Below are 23,187 nucleotides of genomic sequence, written 5' to 3' on the forward strand. Positions count from 1 at the left end.
AATTACTAGAATCTGGAAGGCAGGCATGATCTCTGTTAACAGAGAATTGGTGTTTAGAGGAATAAGTCAAACACAGAAAAAGTTAATTGCTGATTGTCGTATTTCTCTAAATAGAAGCACTCGGGAGGTAGGGTGAATTTGAACACGCAGTTAACTTGCCTCACAAGAGCTCAGGTCTGCTGAGCCCAGTGGTGCAGAGCTGGTGCACCTGTTCCCTCAGTAACTTTCTTTCTTTTTCAAATACAAGGTACAAGAGGAAAGGAGACTCCTGCCTGGGCATTAATCCTAAGAAGCAGCGTATATCCTGGGAGGGGGCTTCCACAGAAAAGAAGCATTCACACAAGCATGCTGAGCGCTATTTTACGAAGAAGAGCGTAGGATTAATGAACATTGACGGAGTTGCCGTTGGCGGTAAAACCGAACCTCCCTCATCTGAGCCAGTCTCGTTTATCCCAGTGAAGGGCTCGGATGATGTGGTTCCACCCGTTACGACCTGGTTGAACCCTCTGGGGATTTACGATCAGTCCACCACACAGTGGTTACAAGGACAGGGTCCTTCAGAGCAAGAAGCAAAACAGCCAGACTCACAGACGGACAGAGAGAACGCACTGCTCAAGGCCAAGGTGGAGGAGTTCAACAGGAGAGTGCGGGAGAATCCTCACGATACCCAGCTCTGGATGGCGTTCGTGGCTTTTCAGGTAAGTAGCGCTGTCCCGGTTCTCTTATTTAGAATGACTGTCCCAGTTTGGGGCAAACCGATTCGCTCTGCAGCTGTTTTCGAGCCCCTGGGAGGAACCCTGGCCCTGGGCATTTGAAGATCCTTACGTTGTCACTCTTGCCCCGAGCTTGCTTCCAGCCCAGGAGGAAGCCTGCCATGTGAAGAGTAAGCGCTTTCATGTGTAATTTGGGGGCCGGCCTCTAGGGAGCAGGAAAGGGCTTCTAAAAGAAGGTGAAATTGAAACAGGATCTGGGAAGAAGGGCCCTTGTTCACTGGGTGAGGGGTGCAGGGCGCAGAATGCGCAGAATTGGGAAGAGAAGGCGCTGCTCCCCCGTCGACCCAGCTGGGGCTCTGCTCCCTTTCTGAAACACACAGCTTTGTCTTCGTGCAGTTCTGTTTTGCCCCACCTTTGGCTGTGTTATGGGTAAAGTTGGCTCCTGAGAAGCAGTACTCGGGGCGGCGTGCTCGCTCTTGTCACGTAACTCATGACGGAGCGCAGACGGTCAATCAGGTGAAGTCAACACACGCTCGAGCGTAGGGGGTGACAGCGGCACCCGAGGAACGGAGTTTGCACTCAGGAAGAATCGTGACTAGCCAGTGGTCACCAAGAAGGGCCGAATGACCATTCATTCTGGGAGGCGCTGGACAGCGGTGCTCGGAAGTGTCTGTAGCGGTGGTGGGATTTTGAGGCTCCCTTACTTTCGTGTGTGAACTGACGATTTTGTCTCAAGGACGAGGTCCTGAAAAGCCCCGGCCTGTATGCCGTGGAGGAAGGCGAGCAGGAGAAGCGGAGGAGGTCTCTGAAGCTGGTGTTGGAGAAGAAGCTGGCCATCCTGGAGCGGGCCATCGAGAGCAACCAGAGCTCCGTGGAGCTGAAGCTGGCCAAGCTGAAGGTGTGCGCCGAGTTCTGGGAGCCCTCCACGCTGGTCAAGGAGTGGCAGAAACTGATATTTTTACACCCCAACAATACGGCCCTTTGGCAGAAGTACCTTTTATTTTGCCAAAGCCAGTTCAGCACCTTCACCGTATCGAAGATCCACGGTCTTTACGGCAAGTGCTTGAGCACTCTGTCTGCGGTGAAGGACGGCAGCATCCTGTCGCACCCCGCCCTGCCGGGCACCGAGGACGCGATGTTTGGTAAGAGGCCGAGCGCCAGCTCCGCGTGTGTCGGGGGACTTACGCTTGCTTCTGGCTCCAGTCAAAAACGAAGATTTGTTTTTGGTTTTATTTTAGAAACGTCAAATTGATAAAATGCATTTAAACAAAGTATTGGGACTCCTTTGGACTAGAACCGACTCTCCCTTCTCCAGCTTCTTGGTGGGGGTGAGGAGGGGGCCTCAGAGCCAGTAAAGGTAGTAAGGTTTCCCTGGCCTAGAAGTTCCAGCTTTTCTGCTTATTAGCCAGGGAAACAGTTAAGCCTCGGCTGTTGTGGCTGTCCGTGGCCTTCCCTGTTGAGATGTCTGTCTGCTCATCTCACCCGTTCTGGGATCTCGGGCGGTGGTGTTCGTGGGGATGCCCTGATGGCAGGGCATCAGCGCACAGAGGCAGTTATCGATATTATTATACCGTGAACATTCCTGGTGTGTCCCGAAGGAGCCTAGAATGTGCACTTTGTCCAGTAATGAGGTACAGAAGGCGGCTTGTCACGCAGGAGCTGGAGATCATCAGTCTTGACCTGAAGCCGGGATTTGCCCTTCACTGGTTCTGTCGTGACCTTGTGACCTTGCATATTTCCCTAACCTGCTTGAGCTCCAGTTTCTCGCTCGGCCACAGCGATATAATACTTGCTTTATACGGTTATCGAGCACATTAACAGAGGTTGGCCCGTGGTGAGTGCAGCTCCGTGTCCCACACACAGTAGGCGTTTATTTGGTCAAAACCTTGCTATTTCTGCTAACCTCTAAAGATATGAATATATTGCTCTAGAAATAATAAGCATTTACGACACTGACATAAAGGGCCTCATATTTGGTATCGTTTGTCGTATGCTCAGGTAGTCTGGTGTTGTTCAGTCAGTCCGAATCGCACCACGGTTCAGACAAGCCGGAATTTTCATGGATGGAACCTTGATTTGTGTGCATTGGCCTCCCGAACAGATGATGAAGATTGCTGGTGAATAATGCCATCTAGTGATCCATCGAGCGCAGATCTTTGCTTTCTGATGAAAATCTGTACCATCCTTTTCCTAGAATTTTTCTTGAAACAATGAGCTTTGAATATTTGATAACTGTTCAGACCAACCTCTTGCCTTATCTTTATGCAACATATATAGTTTTTGTTAATATTTGGGTTCCACGAAGGTTTCTTATAAGAATTGGAATAAATGTACTTTGATTACAGTTCTATGGTGAGTCCTTTTAACAAGGACACGTATTATTACAGCTTTGAAATAATCGCAGTTAACTAATTTGAGAGAAAAGATGTTCTCGGTGTTGAAATGCATGTTTTTAGAAGTTGTGTCCTTTCCCTTGCGTGTTGTTAACCGGGATTCTCCCTCTTGCTCTCCCTGCTTTCAGCTCTGTTCCTTCAGCACTGCCACTTCCTGCGGCAGGCCGGCCACTCTGAGAAGGCCGTCTCTCTGTTCCAGGCCATGGTGGACTTCACCTTCTTCAAACCTGACAGCGTGAAAGACCTGCCTACCAAAGGACAGGTGTGGGTTCTAGTTGTGAGACCGACCTCTCCCTCCCCCTTCTACCGCCCTCCCTCCCCCCTCCCTTTCTCCTCCTCTCTTTCCTCAGGGCAAGTGTGGGTAATGGGAAGTGGTGGTAGTATTTTTACCACCTTTGTATCAGTCCTGCGGAGAACTGGGGCTCGGAATATGCTGGTGATCTAAGAAAAATTCCATAATGAAGGTAGTGGAACTTGGAGAGATGAAAGATCTGCTCCCCCCAGTATAAAGACTCACTGTGTCCCCCCCCCTTTTATTTTTTCTTACTTATGGGCCTTGTTTCAATGCTAGTTGTCCCCACCAGGCAGAGAAACAGTGGCCCTGCCTTTTGGAGCACGTCTCACTGTCTCCTCCCTCTGTGCATTCTAATCTGGGTCTTAGGTCCTTTCCCAGTTAGCATTTCCGCTGCGTGAGACCTTTGCGGGAATTGCAAACGATGGTGCACGTTGGCACTTTGTCAACACTGATCCTGATCGGGGAGGTGTCATTTAGATGACAAGTGAACATTGCCCATATATGTGGTATAGAAGCAATAAAAAACGTCATCATAGAGCTACCCGTATAAGAAAGCTGCCTTCTCCCTTTTCCCTTGGAAGAAATCTCCGTTTCCTACTTTGCAAAGGGGTCTGGTGGAAGATGGATAGGATATCTGAGTTGATAGTGAACTTACGTCTCGGGAGGCTGAGATCTCCGTCTTGTGGAATGTGCCTGAAATGCCTTTAAAGACTATTTTTATCATCATTATTTTTATCTGTTTTTTTCCTAGATGAAATTGGGTTAAAGAATATTGGTTAATATTAGTATACCTGTTTAGTAGTATAATGAGCCAGATAAAATTATTTTAAGACCGGGTGTGCTATTTTAAGAATATGGCGGGCTTCCGAAGTCAGTCTTGGCAGGCTCTGGGGCCCTGGGTGTGTGGTTGCGGGGTCACGATCAGAACGGCCCTCATCCTGGCCCTTTGCTGACGATCACGGAGTGTGATGAGAACAGTTCCTCGTGGGGAGGACACTGCCCGGGACCGTGAAACGTCAGGAGCCACTCCCCCGCAAGTGTCAGCAGAGCTTGCTGCGTGATCTTGAGATTTTCAGTACTAACAGCACGTGTAGTTTCAAAGCATTTACAAGACAACTTTGAAATAAAGCTTTTTCTTTTTCCATATCTTTAAAACTGAGAGACGTTGTTCCTGGAAACAGCAGTATAGCATGAGGAAGCCGAGTGTGGTCTGTGTTTCTGTGGAGTAAATAAATCAGTTCCAACTATCACACTTGAAAAAAACTACACTTCTTTTTCTCGAGTGCACTTTCTTCCCTCCCTCTTGTAAGAGCAAGACTGCGCAGAAGGAGTGTGGTCTTTCCAGCTCCCCTTCCCGAGGTGGCTGCCAGGCACTCGGTACGGGGCCGTGTCCAGACCATAGCCCTGTCCCGCCCTCCCGGGGCTCTCCTGGACGCAGCCCTCTTGCAGGCGTGCGTGCAGCGCCCCGGGCTCAGGCCGGACCGTCCTGCGGCTCCTGGCCCTCAGCATGCCACTGGGAGCCTCGTCATCTTCTAAAGGTTTCTTACAAAAGCTTTCCTTGAGCAAGTGGTTGGCTCACTTTTAAAGTCCTTGTTGTCGAGGTGCTTGGGTGGCTCCGTTGGTTAAGTGTCTGCCTTCGGCCTAGGTCATGATCTCAGGGTCCTGGGATCAAGCCCCGAGTCAGGCTGTCTGCTTCATTCTCTCCCTCTGCCTGCTGCTCCCCCTGCTTGTGTGCACGTGCTCGCTCGCTCTTTCTCTCAGATAAATAAGTAAAATATTTTAAAAAAATTAAAATACCAAAAAAAAAAAAAAGTCCTTATTGTCCATTGATAACACGATTGCTTTCCTGTTCATCGCTGTGTTCACGTTCTCCTCTACGGGGAATTACTTGTTGCGCTGAACTGGTCACCACACAGCGGACGTAATGCCCAAATGCATGAGAGCAGAGGTGTGATCACAGGCTTTAACACGCAGACCTTTTTATTCCCTGGATGCCTGCCACGTGCAGCGCTGTGCCAACAAGTGTTTATTGAGGCCCTACTAGGTATTGGGCACTGTGCCAGATTTTAGGAACACGGATTTGAGAGGTCATGCCCTCTGTAGCTCCCAGTCTGTCCTGTTGAAACTTTGAATCCCCTTCTCCTCGGAAGATCTTGAAAACGACATGATTTCATGTGTTGAGGGGCCCAGTGGCTGTAGGGAGAGTGGCGGTGTCCCTGTCCCCATTTAGACTGGCCTACCAGGGTCAGAACTTCTGAGAAACCATTCCTCTCCTACCCAGCTGGAGGCCCTTCTCCATGACGTGGCCGCTCTTTTTGTAACAGACTCAGAAGTGGTAACCCGTCACTTTTTGCCGGATCTGTTTGTTACAGGTCACTAGGCCCAGCCCCAGGGGTGTGAATGCCACAAGGCAGGGGTAGGGTCACAGGGGCTATCTTGAAGGCCACCTGCCACACGAGCTCATTGTTTTTTCTGTTCTGGGGTGTATCCTATATCTACAAGAAAGACTGGTGACAAGGAAGATTTCAGCCACAAGCCCCTCTTATGCTGATCAGGACGGACTTTGCTCAATGACTCAGCAGTTTTGTACAAGTTAGGCTCACCTCCCTATTTTAAACCTGAACAGGTGGAATTCTTTGAGCCCTTCTGGGACAGCGGGGAGCCCCGGGCCGGGGAGAAGGGCGCCCGAGGCTGGAGAGCGTGGATGCACCAGCAGGAGCGCGGCGGCTGGGTGGTCGTCAGTCCAGGTAAGGCCCCTCTCGGTTAGGATGCGTACGCCTCTTTCTTCTGGAATGTATTTTCACGTCTTTCTGATTATTTGTTTATATGTATAAGCTCTTTTGTCAGTCTTTAAGAACACTGTAGAAACATCAAAATCTCAAAAATACATTAGCGGATGCGTTGGGAGAATAGACTGTCTCTCACCCTTAGGGTCAACCCCGCAACCCTGTGGAGGGTTTGAGTTTCTTCCCAGAGGAAGTAAGTTTCATTTTTTCCTTTTAAAAGGTTGCTCCTCCTTACGAATCCTCCCCTCCCCACCCCATTTAGTGTGTCCTTAGGACGGTCTGTTTTCTTGGCCATGTATGGACCATCAAATCCTTTGAAGAAGCCTTCCCTATTTAGGAATACTATAAAATAATTATTAACTAGCGTTTACGTAACTGTCATTCTAAATGACCGCAAAGTACTTTCTGGATTTACACCCTGAGACAGCTCTGTCCAGTAGAAACATAATTCAAGCCACAAAAGTAACCTCACATTTTCTAGTCGCCACATTAAAAAAGTAAAACGGTGAAATTAACATTAATAATATATTTTGTTTGACCCAATATGTCAAAAAACTTGATATTTCGACATACAACTATTAAAAAAAATTGAGGTCTTTTGCATTTTATTTTTCACATGAACTCCTTGAAATCTGGGGTGTATTTTGCACTTTACAGCACATTTCACTTCAGATGGCCGCAGGCAAGCGCTCCAGAGCCGCGTGTGCGTGGCTGCCGTCTAGGCCCGCGCAGCTCCCAGCGCGTCAGGAATTGCTCCTCCCCTGGCTTTGTTGAAAGTGCGAGGGGGAGAGAGGCCCAGACTTGGCCTCTTCTCACAGATGTCCCCTTCGTGAGCCTTGGTTTCTTCGAGGAATGAAAACTCTGGATTAGCTCCGGTCTGTGTGGCGTTGCAGCGCTCCAGGCCAAGTGGCGTCTCCGGCCCTTTGCGCGTTGGGGGTAATTTTTCTCTGCGCGACGCCGGCAGGGATGGTTACTCCTCACCTGGCTCAGCTAGTTTGACTTTCCTTGAGTTGTTCTCTCCCAGGAAGAACTGGAATCATTGTCAGGCTAACCAGTGGTTTCATATATGAAGAAAAATAACTTTTACAAGGCAAAGTGGGAGTAGGTATTATTATCCTTTTAGCCACTCAGTCTGCAAGACCACACGAAGGACCAAAACATAGAAGTCTTTTTTCTTTCTTTTTTTTTTTTTGAGAGTAAGTGCGAGTTGGGGGTTGGGGGGAAGAGGAGCGAGGGCCAAAGGGAGAGGATCTCAAGCAGATTCCATGCTGATCGTGGAGCCCGATGTGGGGCTTCGTCCCACAACCCCAAGATCACGACCTGAGCCAAAATCAGGATTCAGACGTTCAACCACCTGAGCCACTCAGATGCCCCCGGGAGTCTTTTTAGTAGTGACTTTTCTTTGAGTACAGTCAGGGTGATTCTCTCTTTTTAGGGTTTTTTGTTTGTTTTAATGAACAAGATTCCTAGAATGCATAGAATGCATAGAATTCTAAAGTTCATCATAGTCTGCATTTTTATGAGACTAAAGTAGAATTCTCACAGAGCAGTGTCCCAGGGACACAGTTTCCAGAAAACTAGTTGATAACTGTTCTTTGTTTTTCTTTTATTTTTAAGTTTTCTTGTCCCATCTTGACAAGGTTGGCAAGTGGAGAGTAGTTGGTATTTATCATTGGTTCTGAGGTGTTTCTTCTTCATGTATCACTACTTACTATTTCTCTCTCACCCTCCCTTTCTGTTGGTCTGTATTGTTATATATTTATAAATGTCTTTCCAAAACCATGTAATCTTTTGAATTTCTTTTCTTTCTTTTCTTTTTTTTTTTTTTTGAAGATTTTATTTATTTATTTGACAGAGAGACAGCCAGTGAGAGAGGGAACACAAGCAGGGGGAGTGGGAGAGGAAGAAGCAGGCTCCCAGCGGAGCAGGGAGCCCCACTCGGAGCTCGATCCCAGAACCCTGGGATCACGCCCTGAGCCGAAGGCAGGTGCTTAACGACTGAGCCACCCAGGCGCCCCTAATCTTTTGAATTTCTAATGTAATAAGTTCAGATATCTAAGCTGGATGTGTGACTCACAGAGGTAATTTCTCTTGTGATGAGAGGTTTTCAGTGTGATTAAAGGATTACCTTAAACGTAGGTCTTTAGAAGAAGGTGATAAATGGTTAAATTTTAGTTTTCTCTGAGAATTCAGAAGAGCATTTAGATAGAATGTTGGGTTTAAAATGCTAGTATATGTGTCAAACATTTAAATTCTGTGAAGTTTTTGTTACTTATTTTTTAAAAGGTTTATTTACTTGAGAGGGAGTGCGTGTGCGTGCACAAGCCGGGGAGGGGTGGGTGTGGAGAGCGAGAGGGAGAAGCAGGATCCCTGCTGAGCAGGGAGCCTGATGCAGGACTCGATCCCAGGACCCTGACATCATGACCTGAGCCAAAGGCAGACGCTTAACCGACTGAGCCACCCAGGCGTCCCTGTTATTCGTTTATTTTCAAATACTTAGAGATTCACAAGAAGCTGGGGAGTAACTACACAGGGGGGTTTGTGCCCCCCTCGCCCAGGTCCGCCAGCAGTAGTACCTGGGTGCAGTAGCACAGCCCGGAACCCGGCCCAGTGCAGTGTGCAGCACGTATGCACATCTCCAGGTTTTACGAGCACTCGTGAGCATGCGTGTTCGGTACTGTGCGGTTTCCCGTAACCACCTCCACGGCCAAATACAGAACGATGCATCACCACAGAGCTCCCTGACGCTTTCCCTTGTAGCCATATCCGCCCCCACGCCCCGCTCTGGGGACCGCTGATCCGTCCTCCCGGCGCTGTTATTATGTTGTCACGTTACTTCCCGTATGTCATATAAACGAAATCTCATGGCCTGTGACTTTTTAAAAAAACGATTTCCTATTGTAAAATATATACAAAATTTACCATTTAAAAAACATTTTTTGAGTACCCAGTGCAATGGCATTGACCATGTGTACGGTGCTGTGCAACTGTCTTCACGTCTGTCCATCGCCACCACATTTTCATCTTCCCCAGCTGGAACTCTGCACCCATGAAGGGGTAGCTCTCCATACCCCTGCCGACCACCGTGCTGCTTTCTGTCCCAGTGAATTTGACTATTCTCGGAGCCTCACGTAAGCGGAAGCAGACAGTATTTGTCGTGTTGTGACTGGCTTCTGTCACTCAGCATCGTGTCCCCGGGCTTGTCCAGTTAGCGCGTCAGTGCTTCCTTTCTAAGGCTGAGTGGGATTCCACTGTGGACGCCACGCTTTGTTTACCTGTTCATCTGTTGGTGGACGCTTGCGTTGCCTCACCTTTTGCTGTTGTGAATAATGCCGCAGTGAATATGGGTGTGCACGTCACGTATCTGAAACCCTGCTTAGAGTTCTTCTGCTTCTATACCCAGCAGTGGAAATGCTGGATCATACGGTAGTTTTTAAAATTCTTTGAGGAACCTGGGCACCTGGGTGGCTCAGTTGGTGAAGTGTCTGACTTCAGCTCAGATCATGATCTCAGGGTCCTGGGATCGAGCCCCACATCGGGCTCCCTGCTCAGCGGGGATCCTGCTTCTCCCTTTCCCTCTGCCTCTCCCCTGCTTGTGCGCGCGTGCTCTCTCTCTCTCTCTAACAAATAAAATCTTTAACAAAATAAAATAAAATTCTTTGAGGAACCGCTGTACTCTTCACAGGACCGTACCATTTTGCATTCCCACCATCGGCGCACAAGGGTTCCAGTTTCTCCAGTCCTTGCCAACATTTGTTTTCTGTGTAACTTCTTAACGATTGGCTGTTTTCCACTTAGCATCATTCCCGAGGTCATCCGAATTGTTGCACGCCTCTGTAGTTTTTTCGCATGTACTGTGGGTAGGAGTCCATGGTGTAGACGTACTGTGGTTAATTTCACCGTTGACCTGCGGGACACTGGGACTGTTTCCAGAGTTTGTCCATTACGAATAACGCTGCCGTGGGCAGGCATGTACAGGTGTTTGTACGTAGGTTTTCATTTTTCTGGAATCAGCGCCCAACAGTGCAGTTGCTAGGTCTTGTAGTAAACACATGTTTAATTTCATGAGCAACAGCCCACTTGTTTTCTGGGGTAGCCGTACCATTTTATATACCTGTTTGTTTATTTTTAAATTCTCACTTTCCAGAAGACTCAAGACTTTTCTCCTCTTCCATTCTGCATGTTCAGAGCTAGGAAACCAAGTGAAAGTACAGGGTATCTTGAATTGACTTTTTTTGAGAAGTGGACATAGGTTGTAATCGTCAGGCCACTGGCTGAAAATCTCAAGCAGTGCTGCTATGACATGTGCTTTAGCATTCTGGAACTGTGTTGTCCAGCACAGAAGGCACTGGCCACGTGTGGCTCTTTAAATTAAGATGAAATAAAGTAAAAAATTGAGTTCTGCCAGCTGCATTTCAGGTGCCCACTAGGTCACATGTGGCTGGTTGCTGCCACGTTAGACATATGAGGTATATAGTACGTCGTCATAGAACGTTCTGCTGGACGGTGTGTTCCAGAATACGTGTGTTCCCATTTTAGTAGTACGATAGCATTAAAAATCATCTGATTTCATGGGCTAATCTGCCAGGGTTTTTTTGGGAACCTGACTGGTGATGGGAGAGTCCCTCAATGCCTCTGAGTCCCTGAATGTTCCAGAAGGCTGGGCCTGGGTCTTCCTCGTCTTGGCCCGCCAGAGGCCCACCACAGCAGCTGGCATCAGCGACCCGTTGGGTGTCAGTGCTGGTTTTATTTGCTGGTGAATTGAGCTAAAAGTTTTGTTCTCGTCTAGATGACGATGATGACGAACCGGAAGACGAGGACCAGGAAATAAGAGAGAAGAGTCTGCCCAGGTGGCAGATCTGGCTTGCCGCCGAGCGGTCCCGAGAGCACAGGCACTGGCGGCCCTGGCGCCCTGATAAGACCAGGAAGCAAACCGAGGAAGACTGTGAGGACCCGGAGAGACAGGTGAGTGTCCCTCCCCGGGCGGGAGACCAGCTGCGGGGTCCCTCCCTTCTCCCCACTCCCACGGGGTGGGCCGACCTGCAGGAAGCGCTCGGAGCACTTGCCTGGCTTGCGAGATGTTAGCCTCCGTCTGTTCCTGTCTCTGGAAAGCTCCCTGGCCACTGGTGATGTGGGAGCCTGGAGGAACCTGACCGGATGGTTCCCGTCCCCCAGTAGGAGGGAAGGCCCCTCCGGAGATGGTCTCCCAGCTACTCTGTTCATTTGTCACACGGAAGCCTGAGGACTCGGGGTTTTCAAGATGTGGTTTCCCTGTCCTGGGTTATTTAGCTGTGTCCACTTTCCCCGTCGCACTCTCGCGTCCTCACAGAGGTGGCGGTTCGACTCCGGAGGACAAGGGGAGCTGGATAGAGAGGCTGTGCCGGGACAGTCGGCACAGCTGGTGTTGCTGGGGACGCGGCTCGCGTTTATGGAGCCGCCGTTGTGCACCTGACACTCACATCGTCTCGTTTACTGTCCTTGAATGATGTGGCCCGTGCTGCTCTGTGTCTGGCACCAGCAGCTCTGGACGTTTTACGTTAAAGGAAGAGGTTCTGTTTGGAGCCTGAAATGGACCCAGTTTCCTAAGAGCCCAGCCGTACTGCTTGGCACGTGACGTGCTCTAGGGACAGACTGGCAGGTGTTTGTGTTCACGAGGCTCACTAGCTTTGGCCTGGTCTGTTGTCCGCGGCCCTCCTTGCGATTTACGTGCCCCGAGGGTGGATTTCTGCCTGTTTTCTTGACTGCTGGGTCACCAGTGCACGGACAGCGCTTTTCTGGTGCTGAGTGCTTAGTTAATGTTCCTGAGTGCTTAGGTAATGTTCCCGGGTGTTGAATGACTGTTTGATGCTGGGTCTTCTGCTCCAGTCACAGGGATCAGCACGAGTGTCCAGAATGTTTGAGGACTGGCCAATGGGGTGGCCAGGCTGCAGTTAGGACACAGGGGATGGGGGAGCTCTGGGCCAGGAAGGAGGGGCGACGCCAGGGAAGCAGGATGTTTGGTGCGTGGCCTGCCGCGAGGCGAGTCTGCAGGGGGCGTCCCTTTCCCGACTGGCGCTGCGTGTGTGTGTGTGTCGGGAAGAGTGGGGGTCTTTGGTACATGAGGGTTTTACAGCATCCAGGGTCACCTCTCCAGAAGTTAGTTCTCGAGGCTCAGAGTTCGGCAGTTTTCTGGAAGCTTATTTCTGGATCAAACTTCTGTGAGCAGTTCCTCGTCACTTAGCTTTTTCTCTAATCAGGAAAAAAGCTTTCTGGTGAATTGTCGGTTCTGAGGAGTCCGATCCCAGGGAGTCCAATTTTACTCTGCTCACACTTTGGTTTCCTCTTTGCCGAGAGCCTCGAAGACCAGGCAGGTCAGCAGCGCCCTAGACAGAGGCCGGTCTCTGTGGCCTTACACTTTCAAGTGACTGCATGAAATCAGCTACGGACAGGGACAGTCAGCATTAGGTCTCAAATTGTTCTTACCAGGGTCCGTGGCTGCTGTCGTTTCCTTCCCACCTTGCTGCTGTCTGTCTACCTTTGAGCATATTCTTCTTTTCTGAAAGCAGTTTTGTACAGAGAAACCACCAAATTTTAAAATTCTTTTTTTTTAAGATATATTTATTATTGAGAGAGAGAGAGAGAGAGAAGGGGGGGAAGGGGAGAGGGAGAGAGAATCTCAGGCAGACTCTGTGCAGAGCCTGACACACGGCCTTGATCTCACACCCCTGAGATCAGGACCCGAGCAGAAACCGGGAGTCCGCTGCTCAGGTGCCCCCAAATAATAAAATTCTTATCTTCTATCTTAATAAACAGTTTTGACAATTGTGACTTATCAGAGTAACTACAGAAGCAATTACGTGTGCCTTCACAAGTGAGTACGATCCTAGATTTTCTGTGAATCCATTAGGCTCCTTTGGAAGGTGTTGGCTTAAGCACGCACACGGTCCTCCCTCCTCCTGAGGGGGCCTGGGCAGCGTGAGGATGCCGCCAGCTCCCCACCAACTCTCCGGTGCCTGGCGAGGCCTCTAGCTTTTTTGCATCTTGTGGGAAACCTAGCTCTTGTCTGTTTAAAATTTAATTGGAATAATGTTGAATCATTAGCACATCCACATAAAGGGAGCCGTGGGGAAAGTCGCGAAGCCTTGTCGCTGGTCTGTCGCAATGAACAAACCACGCTCCCGAGTGGGCCACCTCACCGTGTCTCTGTTACAGGTGCTGTTCGATGACATCGCGCAGTCTCTGATCCAGCTCTCCAGCCGGGATCTTCAGTTTCAGCTGGTCGTGGCCTTTCTGCAGTTCCTGGGCGTGCCTTCTGGCCTCAGCCCCCCGGCCTCCTGCCTCTACCTGGCCATGGACGAGAACAGCATCTTCGATAACGGGCTTCAGGATGAAAAGCCACTGACTTTTCCCAACCTGTCCTTTTCCGGCGTCAGCTGTGTTGGCCGCTCAGACCCTCTGGGCTGCCAGCGCTGGACCCGCGGTCACAATCGAGAGGGCGAGGAGTTCATCCGCAACATCTTTCACCTTGTGATGCCTCTGTTTTCAGGCCAGGAGAGGTCTCAGCTCTGCTTCTCTTGGCTACGGTACGAGATGGCGAAGGTAACTCCGCCTCCCCCACCCCGTGTGGGGGCTTCAGAAACGATCGTGGGGCTCTTGGTGTTCCTCAAGCGCTGGGCTCGGGCACCTCCTTGTTCAGGGACCCCCGAAGGCCCCAGTATGTGGCGGCCCTGCTGAGGGGCCGAGGGGGCAGGAGGAAAGCCTGGGGGGCGGGGGGCAGCTTGTCAGTGACTGGAGCCGTTTATTGTGTTCGGTCTGCTGCTGCCAGGTGTCTGGGATCATACGAGCAGTCAGGGTGAAGAAGCAAGCTTAAGCAGGGGTTAGAGGATTTCGGGGTTTATTAAAATACATAAACTACTTATTCTGCTGTCTGCTAGAAATTCCTCTAGGATGGACTCTTCTGCCCTCTGCTGGCCACCATTAGCTCTAACGCCCAGAGCTCTGGCTCTGGAGCTACACAGATTGCACGCACCAGGATGTGTTATGAAAATGGTGTGCGAGAAAATTTGGTGGCCCCTTCTCACTGGAGAAGGGTACTTGGGGCGGGCGAGCCTAGTTTACTGAGATTTCAGGTGGAAACCTGGATGCGGTCGTTTGGGGGCGCCGGTGGCCTTGGTACAATCCTGATCTGTTGTCCAGCTCAGTGAGCCCAAGTGCTTAGCAAACATGTGATGAAGGAAGGAAGTGTAGACGCCCGTGTGGCTTTCTGAAGTGGACAGGACAAAGGGATTGCTTGGAAATCACAGAGCACTTGGGAGTCCTTTCCTTTTCCTTCCAGGTCATATGGTGTCTGCACACTAAAAACAAGAAGAGGTTAAAGTCACAAGGAAAGAACTGCAAAAAACTCGCCAAAAATCTCCTTAAGGAGCCGGAAAACCGCAACAATTTTTGCCTCTGGAAGCAGTATGCACATCTGGAGTGGTTGCTCGGCAACACCGAGGACGCCAGGAAGGTGTTCGACGCGGCGCTCGGCCTGGCGGGGAGCGGCGAGCTGAGGGGGTGCGAGCTCTGGGAGCTGAGCCTCCTCTACGCGGAGCTGGAGCTGGAGCTCTCGCCGGACGCGAGCGGGGCCGCCACGGCCCGAGCCGTCCACATACTGACCAGACTGACGGACAGCGCTGCCTACGGGCCCTACTCCGGGCCGGTCTTGGCCGTTCAGGTTTTGAAAGCCCGGAAGGCGTACGAGCACGCGCTGCAGGACTGTTTGGGCCGGAGCAGCTCCGGCCCGGCGCCCGCCGGCTCCTCTCCCCGCCTGACCAGCCTGGCGAAGTGCTTCATGCTCTTCCAGTATTTGACCGTGGGGATCGACGCCGCCGTGCGGATCTACGAGCAGGTGTGTGCGAAGCTGACGGGCTCAGTGTCGCCGGGGGACTGTGGCCGGGAGGACGCCGGCAGCGCCCAGGGCCCGGGCCGCGTCCTCGAGGCCGTCACGCTGATGCACACCAGCCTGCTCCGATTCCACACGAGAGTCCGCGTGTACCCTCTGGCTCCCCTGCGCCGGGCGCTCTCGGACGCTTTACGCGTGTACCCCGGCAACCAGCTTCTTTGGAGGGCCTACGTACAGATTCAGAGTAGGTCCCCCACAGCCAGTAAGACCAGAAGATTCTTCGATGCCATGACCAGGTCTGCCAAACCCTTGGAGCCTTGGTTGTTTGCAATCGAAGCCGAGAAAATGAGGAAGAGGCTGGTGGAAACCGTTCAGAGGTAAGTACAGACGTCTTGTCCACGTGTCCACAGACCTTTGTGGTGTGTTTGCCGTGACCCCACTGCCCTGCGAGGCCTCCAGGATCCAGAAGGGGATACGGGCTGACGCCCGGAGCCCTGCTGGGGGTGTTCCTGGTGGCGTAGGATGACCTACCGAAAGAGGCCTTGGAGCCTTGCAAGTGGCAGCGGCTTTTGTTAGCGGCTTTCGTGGCCGTCTCCCGTGGCCGTCTCCCGTGGCCGTGCTTTTTGGGATACTGAACGTTGCTTATGGTGTGTGGGTGGTGCTGGTCAGGCGTTCAGCTGTCCGAGCAGCTGTGCTGACAGCACAGTGGGCAAGAGCAGGGGCTCCGGAGTAGGACTCTGGATTCAGATCCCAGCTCTTCCACATCCCGCAAGTCCCGTCCCCTCTAATAGGTTCCCTTCTGTAACATGGGGACAACAGACAGCCTCCTGCAAGGGTTGCTCGGAGGGGCCAGGGAGGGAAGTGCTGAGCAAGAGGGAGTGTGAGAGAATGGCCTCTGTTGCTATTACTAATGATGACAGCATCGCGTTCTATGTGTCGTCTCTTGATAACGGTGTGAGTGTCTGAAGGTTAGGTGACTATCCCGGGCGCACTTAGCGGTGGCTTCACTCGGACCTCGTATCAGCTGACAACTGAGAGTTGCCTCTGAAGTGTTTCCCTTTGTTTTTTATTACTTCCATTGGGATTTTATTCACCCTACGTCCCCTAAATTGAAGGGATTTTCCTTCCTGTCATTCTGCTGAGTAAAGGTGGGCTTGGCTCTAGAAAGCAGAGAAGCAGGGAGACTGTGTGGGAGCTCTGAGCAGCCTCTGGTGTAGAGAACACAGAACCCTGAGTGCTGCCTTCCTCTGGCCTTGGAGGGGCCCCATCATGTCTGTAGTCTGTGCCCCCCAGACCTGGGGACATGCTGATCCTGCCGGAGTGGACATTTGTGGTCACCAACTGCCTCTTCTGCGGGCGCTGTGGGGCGCGAGAACCGGTCTCGGAGTCACATGAGCCTTTGTCTTGCAGGGTGGATGGCAGGGAGGTCCACGCCACAATTCCTGAGACCGGCTTGACGCATCGGATCAAAGCCCTGTTTGAAAATGCATTGCGGAGCGAGAACGGCAGCCAGTGCCCCTTACTGTGGAGAATGTATTTGAATTTTTTGGTAAGAAAATGTCCAGAATTTTTGTCTTTCTGCAGACATCCACTGCTTCCTCACAGGGGAGAATGTGCAGGTGTCCAGTAACCACTTCCCAGGAAAGCTGGCAGGGCTGACTTTTGCCCCCACACCTTCTTGGCTTCTGGGAAGCCTGGGGGAGTCCTGGCAGGTCTCTCTGGACCTGGGAGGGGAACGCAGGTTGCTCGCTCCTCTGGGCTCTGGTGGAGTGATAGGAATAATCACGGGGCTGCTTGCAGCAGAACCTATTTTGGCTCTCGGAGCTGACTTCCTTGAGCCGAAAACTTGGAAATGGCCTAAGAGCTTTCATTGGAAAGAGACCCTCATTCTCTGCCATCTGTTCATAAGACTTCCCAGGTCCTGGTTCGGTTCTGACGTTAAAGGTAAGATTCACCCTAGAAGGTAGTTTTGACAATAGGCCTCTTCTCCAGAGCAGCTTTTTTTTTTTTTTTAAGATTTTATTTATTTGTCAGAGAGACAGCGAGAGAAGGAACACAAGCAGGGGGAGTGGGAGAGGGAGAAGCAGGCTTTCAGCGGAGCAGGGATCACACCCTGAGCCGAAGGCAGACGCTTAACGACTGCGCCACCCAGGCGCCCTGAGAGCAGCTTTGTTTTCACTGAAAAGTACCGTGATTGGTGACTGAATACGGGGAGATGCGGTTTGATCGTGTTAACACGCGTGCGGAGGCTGAAAGGTGCTTCTGGGGCCCCGTGGGGTCTGTGAGTTGACTTTGCCTTTGGTTGAGGACCTGGCGTTGGGATGGGCCCCCTTTCCTGGAACACATCTGCCAAGTTGCATGGTTTTTCAGAAGTGTACACTCCTAGGCCACTTGACTGTTGCAGCTGAAGGCTACTAATCATATGCGAGTGCTGTCTACTGAATGTTGGACTTTTTAGAGGCCAGGAGTGACCTTATCTCTCTGATTATTTCCTCTGGATAAGTTCTCAAGGCAGTCAAAATACTTGAACTTTTCCAGTCAGCACCTGACAGAGTTGGGTATGAAGAGTTGCAGAGAAAGTTAGTTATGGGTCAGGAGAGCTTTGGGCCTTCCCCACCTTAGATTTCAGATCCCAACTCCGTGTGCCTCCCCTGAGCTCTGAGAGGCCTGAGTGGCAGGGAGGACGCAGCGTGTCAGGACAGCAGCTTACCGGCACGCCCAGGACACCGAGGCACCTCCCTGTGGGCAGAGGTCGGCATCATGAGGAACTAACCCAAAAGTCTGTGGTTTGGTTTGTTTGTTTTTTTTAATAAGATTTTATTTATTTATTTGACACAGAGCACAAGCAGGGGGAGCGGCAGGTGGAGAGGGAGAAGCAGGCTCCCCACCGCTGAGCAGGGAACCCAGTGTGGGGCTTGATCCCAGCACCCTGGGATCACAACCCGAAACAGAGAGACAGCCAGCGAGAGAGGGAACACAAGCAGGGGGAGGAGAGGAAGCAGGGAGAGGAAGAAGCAGGCTCATAGTGGAGGAGCCTGATGTGGGGCTCGATCCCAGAACGTCGGGATCACACCCTGAGCCGAAGGCAGACGCTTAACGACTGCGCTACCCAGGTGCTTTTTTTTTTTTTTTTTTTTAACATTTATTCATCAGACCCAGAAGCTCAGATTATATGTTTTGACACCCGTGTGTGAAATGGAAATCTTCAGACGTCCAGATGCTCGTGTGTTCACGGCGCATGCAGGGCTGCCGCCTGTTAATCGGGGTCGGGGGAGGGAGTGCAGCTTAGGGAGACAGCAGTCAGGAGACCGGGCTTCTGGGTGCATCGCCGCTCCTGTGGTGAGGCCACTCAGCCAAAGGAGTGGACGGGGAGCTCCCTAAAATTTCCAGTGCTAATACCACACGAGTCTTTGTAAGCAAGTGAAGGACCTTGAAATGTGAAAAGGGAGGGCTCGCAGACTTGCCAGTTTAACTTCCCCTGCCGTCGGTGGAGAGGGGTAGGGCAGAGACGGACTTAGGGTATTTTTACAAAGAATCTTCCATGAGCCAACTTTGGTTTGGATTGTAGACAGAAAAATTCTTGTTGACTTGGATGAAAAGATTGGGGCCCTTAAGGAATTTCTGTCTTTCTGGAAAGGTTAGCATTGGACCGAGGCCGAGTTTGAGCGTGACCTCCTCTTGCAGCTCCTGAGGCATCGGGGTTGGCTCCCAAGGCTTTGATAACCCCGTAGAAAACTCCAGTTAGGGCCAGAACGCAAGGTGAGGAGAGGGCCGAAGGGAGCCGGCTCCACGGAGGACAGAGCTGGTGCTGTGTGTGCGTGCGCACACATGCGTGTGTGTGTGCCTGCCTGTGTGCATGTGCACACACCAGTAGACCTACATGCATGTGAGCGTATTTACACACTTGCTTTTTTTCCTGCAAAAGTGACAGAAGGGGTTACAGCTGCCTGTTGGCCGCGGGGACGTGGGAGAAGGAAGGGAGTGGCCCGTGAACACTGCCCACAAGGCTGGAACCAGCTGGAAGCCTCCACTCTGGGGGGTTTCAGGTGCACCCTTCTCCCTGCACAGACGCTTTCAGCCAAACCTCGTGGTGGTTTGGGCTCATCCTGCAGTTCCTGTCTGTAGCTCGATGCCCCATGTGGGGCTCGAACTCACAGCCCCAAGATCCGGAGTTGCCCGCTCCACCAACGGAGCCAGCCGGGCGCCCCGGACTGGCAGTGCCGCACACTCCGGCGACACAGGAGAGAAAGGGCCGTGTGTAGAGCAGCGGCTGATGCCGTGGGCCTGGTGAAGCGAGGCCTCCGAACAGAGGGGAGTCCCGGCTGGCGCTTTACCCTCCGGCATTGTTCCCCTTACCCTGCTTGGCAGCTGCCGGTCAGCCCGTACGAAGGCCACCACTCACACGAGTGGGTGCGACACGAAGAGTCGTGTGCAGTTCACTGTGCCGGTCGTGGGGACATGAGCCTCGGGCAGGACTGTCGTCTGCCCCGGGAACACTCAGGGTGCTGTGGAAACGTAGCTTTTTGTCTGGGTTGGGTATCGCTCAGTGGGGTCACATTACTGTAAAAAAGTTGTATTCGCGAACAGCTGCTAGATTCGTTTGCAGTCAGATGAGAAAAGCGAATCCGACTTTACAAAAGCCCAGAGCCCATCAGGCTTTTCCTTTCCCCGCAGATGCAGCACCAGGGAAGAGGGCACTTGGGGGCCCAAACAGGCGACCCCTGGGTGCCATCGCGTCTCGGAAGGGCGTGCTCGCGCACATGCTGTCATGCGCAGCCTGGGGGGCTTTCCAAGGACTCGCGTTGTCCGTTCGCCAGGGTCTGGTTGGCCGGGGCCTTCCTGGGGGGGGTGTGACTAGAGCCGCCTCGGTGTGAGACTGGCTCCCGCCTCACTCTGCGGATCTGTCGTGCTCACGTGGAGAACGGCCCCACGCTCTGTCCCTTCACCAGCTGCGTCCCCTTCAGGTCTGTGCCTGTCCCCGTCCTGATGCTGTGGGGTCGCGCAGGGCATGGGAGTGGCCCGTCGCTCTTGCTTCAGCCTGGACCTGAGGGGTGGTACGAGAAGTCACGGTTTGTCAAGACGAGGACACCGAGAGGGTGAGGAGGGCGGACACGGAGAGGCAGGGCCGCACTCGTGAGCTCGTCTTCCCCGGGGAGGCTCTGCGCTCTCGAGAGGGAGGGGATGGGAGCTGGGCTGGGCCTGAGAGCGTGCAGTCCTGCGTGGAGACAACCAGGAGTCACCACTGAGCTGTCGCCTGGCATTGACCCTCCCACAGCTGGTAGCCTGGGCGTTCTCCAGTGGCTGATGAAGGGAATCCCGGAGAGCACTTTTCGTTTGAGTCTTGCCCACCGATGTACCTTAATTTGCTGGGTTCCAGGGTCCTCAGCGAGCCTCACAAATACAGTGGTTGAGAATGGACGCAGCACCATTTTTCCTTCTTTCAGAAACAAGGAAAGCGTGTCCTGAGTTGTGAGGGTACTGAAGTGTTCTGGTGTGTGAAGGAAGGACAGCTCACACTGGTTCCTTGCGTATGAACTCAGGTCCAGCCTCCAAAGGGTTGGAGGGGGAGAAGACCGGAGTCCCCTGGGCTCCCCGGCTGGCTCTGGGGGTGGCGAAGGCCTGTTGCCCCAGGTGCTGGCTGTAGCCCCAAGTTACAGTCTGTTTCTGCGGGAGTGAACCCGAAGGAACTGAAAAGGAAGGGAGGCCATCCTTGGTGGACAGAGCGCCTGAGCCACAGGCTCGAGTCTCCAGATGCACCCCCAGGTTCGGGGAGGGGGTCAACAGCCCTCACCAGGCTCATGCCAGATGCCGTGCACTGGCCTCCTGGCGGGAAGAGCCAGCGGCCACTAGAAGGCTCTCCTGTGGGATTGGGAGCCTGGAGGAGGTGGGCGGGGAGAAGACCCAGAAGCAGACTTGAGCTCCGTGAGCCTGGCTTGTGCCCACTCACAGCTGCGGGTGCCCCCTGGCCTGGGGAGCGGCCCTGCTGGGTGGTGGTGCCTCGGAGGAGCCCCTGAGCGACACATGCCTTCCTGGGAGCGGGACGTGCCCGGGGCAGGGGCTGGTGGGGAGGACACACGTGCTCTTTCCACACCCACTGGAAACTGCAGCAGCGTGTCTGGGGGTTGGGACTAAGGTTTCTACCTGGAGACAGAACATGCTGACTGTCCGCACGCTCTCAGACTCAGATTCCTGACCAGAAATTTATTTTTATTAGTAAGGTTCTGGTTCGGTGATGCTGGTTATCTCAGTCCTCTAAGATTTGAGAGAGCGGTAAGCATTAAAGCAGACGTGTGTGCAGTCATCGGCCTCATCTCACACACACGGCCTCGTGCTAGAAGCCGTTCTGACGCAAAGCACGATGGCCCCAGTAAAGGACGACGTAGACCAGGCACAAGTCAAAGCGCCCGGTCACCTCTGGGTCCGTCGGTGCAGGGGAAACGCTGCACAGCAATGGCCCCGAGAGCACCCCGCGGCGCCTGGACTCATGCCCAACGGCCCGCGTGACGGTGCCAGCTCGCCCCCACCCGCCACTGAGCCCCTGTGTGGATCAGTACAGGGTGGACAGGCTGCTTTCTGTGGCCTTGGACTCTGCTTCAGCTAACCCTTTCTGTAACTCTCCCCTCCTCTGCCTCAGGTTTCCCTGGGAAACAAGGAAAGGAGCAAAGGCGTGTTCTACAAAGCACTTCAGAATTGTCCTTGGGTAAAGGTAAGGCCCAAAGACCGTGCGATCTGCACGTGCCCAAGGCCCTTCCTGCCTCGCTGCCCACCCGCCCGTGTCATCCCAGACCGTTTCACAGGGAGCCTGTCCCCTGTGGGGCCCCGGCTGATGGGCTGGTGTTTCATGGGAGCCTTGCTGCAGGCAGGCCCCATCACCTGCCCAGAGTTCAGCCCACGCGCTCCCAGTGCGGCGGCCCATGGCCCAGCTCTGCCTTGCCGGGGGCCGAGCGGCATTCCGAAACGGGCCCGTCCCGTCCACCAAGTCCCGCCCCCTTTAGAAAGACGAGGCCTCGCTCGGGTCCACTTACTCCACCCTGCTCTCGAGCTCCGCGGCCTTCCGGAAGCAGGTGCCGGGGCGCGGCCGAGTTCGGACAGCCAGGGGGAGGGCGGGCTGGCGAGCGCGCGACTCCTTGCCCTAGGCGCTGTACCTCGACGCCGTGGAGCACTTCCCCGAGGAGATGCAGGAGGTCCTGGACCTGATGACGGAGAAGGAGCTGCGGGTGCGCCTGCCCATGGAGGAGCTGGAGCTTCTGCTGGAGGACTAGAGACCGGGAGGGACCGGGGCCCTGCCTTCCAGGCCTTGTCGCCTGCCCTGCCGGAGCCGGGATGCACGAGACGGGCGACGCGGGGGTGCGTGTTGCAGGAGCTCTGCTTTTGAAGTCCAGCTTTAATCCTTAGTAATTTGTCCTGGGTCATCAGTTTCTTACCTCTTGCACATTTTTTGGATGTGCAAATGACACAGAAGCTGTTGTTTACATATTATATATGTGAAAAGGTAGATAAGAATCATGCCAAGTGATGACGAACACCTCGTGGTTGGTGCGTGCGCGTTTGTTCTCTTCCTCTGCCCCGCCAGCCCCGCCATAGCGAGAGTGCCCTGTTGGCTGGCATTCTTGGTGGTCCTGCCAGGGTTTCTGGGTCTTGCTAGGAAAGATCTGGTCATGACAGGAAAGGTCTGGTTGCTGAACCTCTTGCCCAGGCTGGTTAGCAGGAGAGCAGATTTTGTCCTTCAGGCCACAACAGTGGAGAGTCCATGTAAAACTTGGTGTTCTGGCCCGTATCAAGTATACGAAGTTTCTCACGGTCCCCGAGCTCTTCCTGACACCTCCCAGCTGTGGACCAGCAGCATCACCTGGGCGCCTGGGAGAGATGCAGCCCCGTGGGCCCACCTCAGCCTGCTGAGTCCGTCTGCACTTGAGCAGGACCCCTGGAGACTTAGGAGCACCCGGCTGTGGAAAGCACTGCCTGAGGAAAGGACCCTGCTGCAGGGAGCCCGCGGGCAGCCATCCGGGAAGAGTGTAGAACGGAGCCGGCGGCTTCCTACCAGACCCCCTGCCCGTGGGATGGGCCACGGGACGCTTCATCTGGGTGGAAGTGCTGCTGGAGACGGATGCCCGGGCCGGCCTCGTCCTTGTTTTGT

General features: G+C 53.1%; 1 protein-coding gene across 1 annotated transcript in view; it reads left to right on the top strand.

The window, feature by feature from the left end:
- NRDE2 (NRDE-2, necessary for RNA interference, domain containing) overlaps positions 1–22,575 on the top strand; it is a 47,076-nt gene extending 24,501 nt beyond the window's left edge. The window contains exons 5-14 of the mRNA XM_040641540.1: positions 248–698; positions 1,450–1,855; positions 3,235–3,368; positions 6,028–6,148; positions 10,977–11,152; positions 13,379–13,765; positions 14,502–15,427; positions 16,461–16,599; positions 21,685–21,756; positions 22,187–22,575. Coding sequence (XP_040497474.1) covers positions 248–698; positions 1,450–1,855; positions 3,235–3,368; positions 6,028–6,148; positions 10,977–11,152; positions 13,379–13,765; positions 14,502–15,427; positions 16,461–16,599; positions 21,685–21,756; positions 22,187–22,312 — 2,938 coding nt within the window. The 3' untranslated portion in view covers positions 22,313–22,575. The remainder of the gene's footprint in view (positions 1–247; positions 699–1,449; positions 1,856–3,234; positions 3,369–6,027; positions 6,149–10,976; positions 11,153–13,378; positions 13,766–14,501; positions 15,428–16,460; positions 16,600–21,684; positions 21,757–22,186) is intronic.
- The last annotated feature ends 612 nt before the right edge of the window (positions 22,576–23,187 follow it).

The sequence above is a fragment of the Ursus maritimus genome, unplaced genomic scaffold (assembly GCF_017311325.1).
Source record: "Ursus maritimus isolate PB19 unplaced genomic scaffold, ASM1731132v1 scaffold_25, whole genome shotgun sequence".
NCBI lineage: Eukaryota > Metazoa > Chordata > Mammalia > Carnivora > Ursidae > Ursus > Ursus maritimus.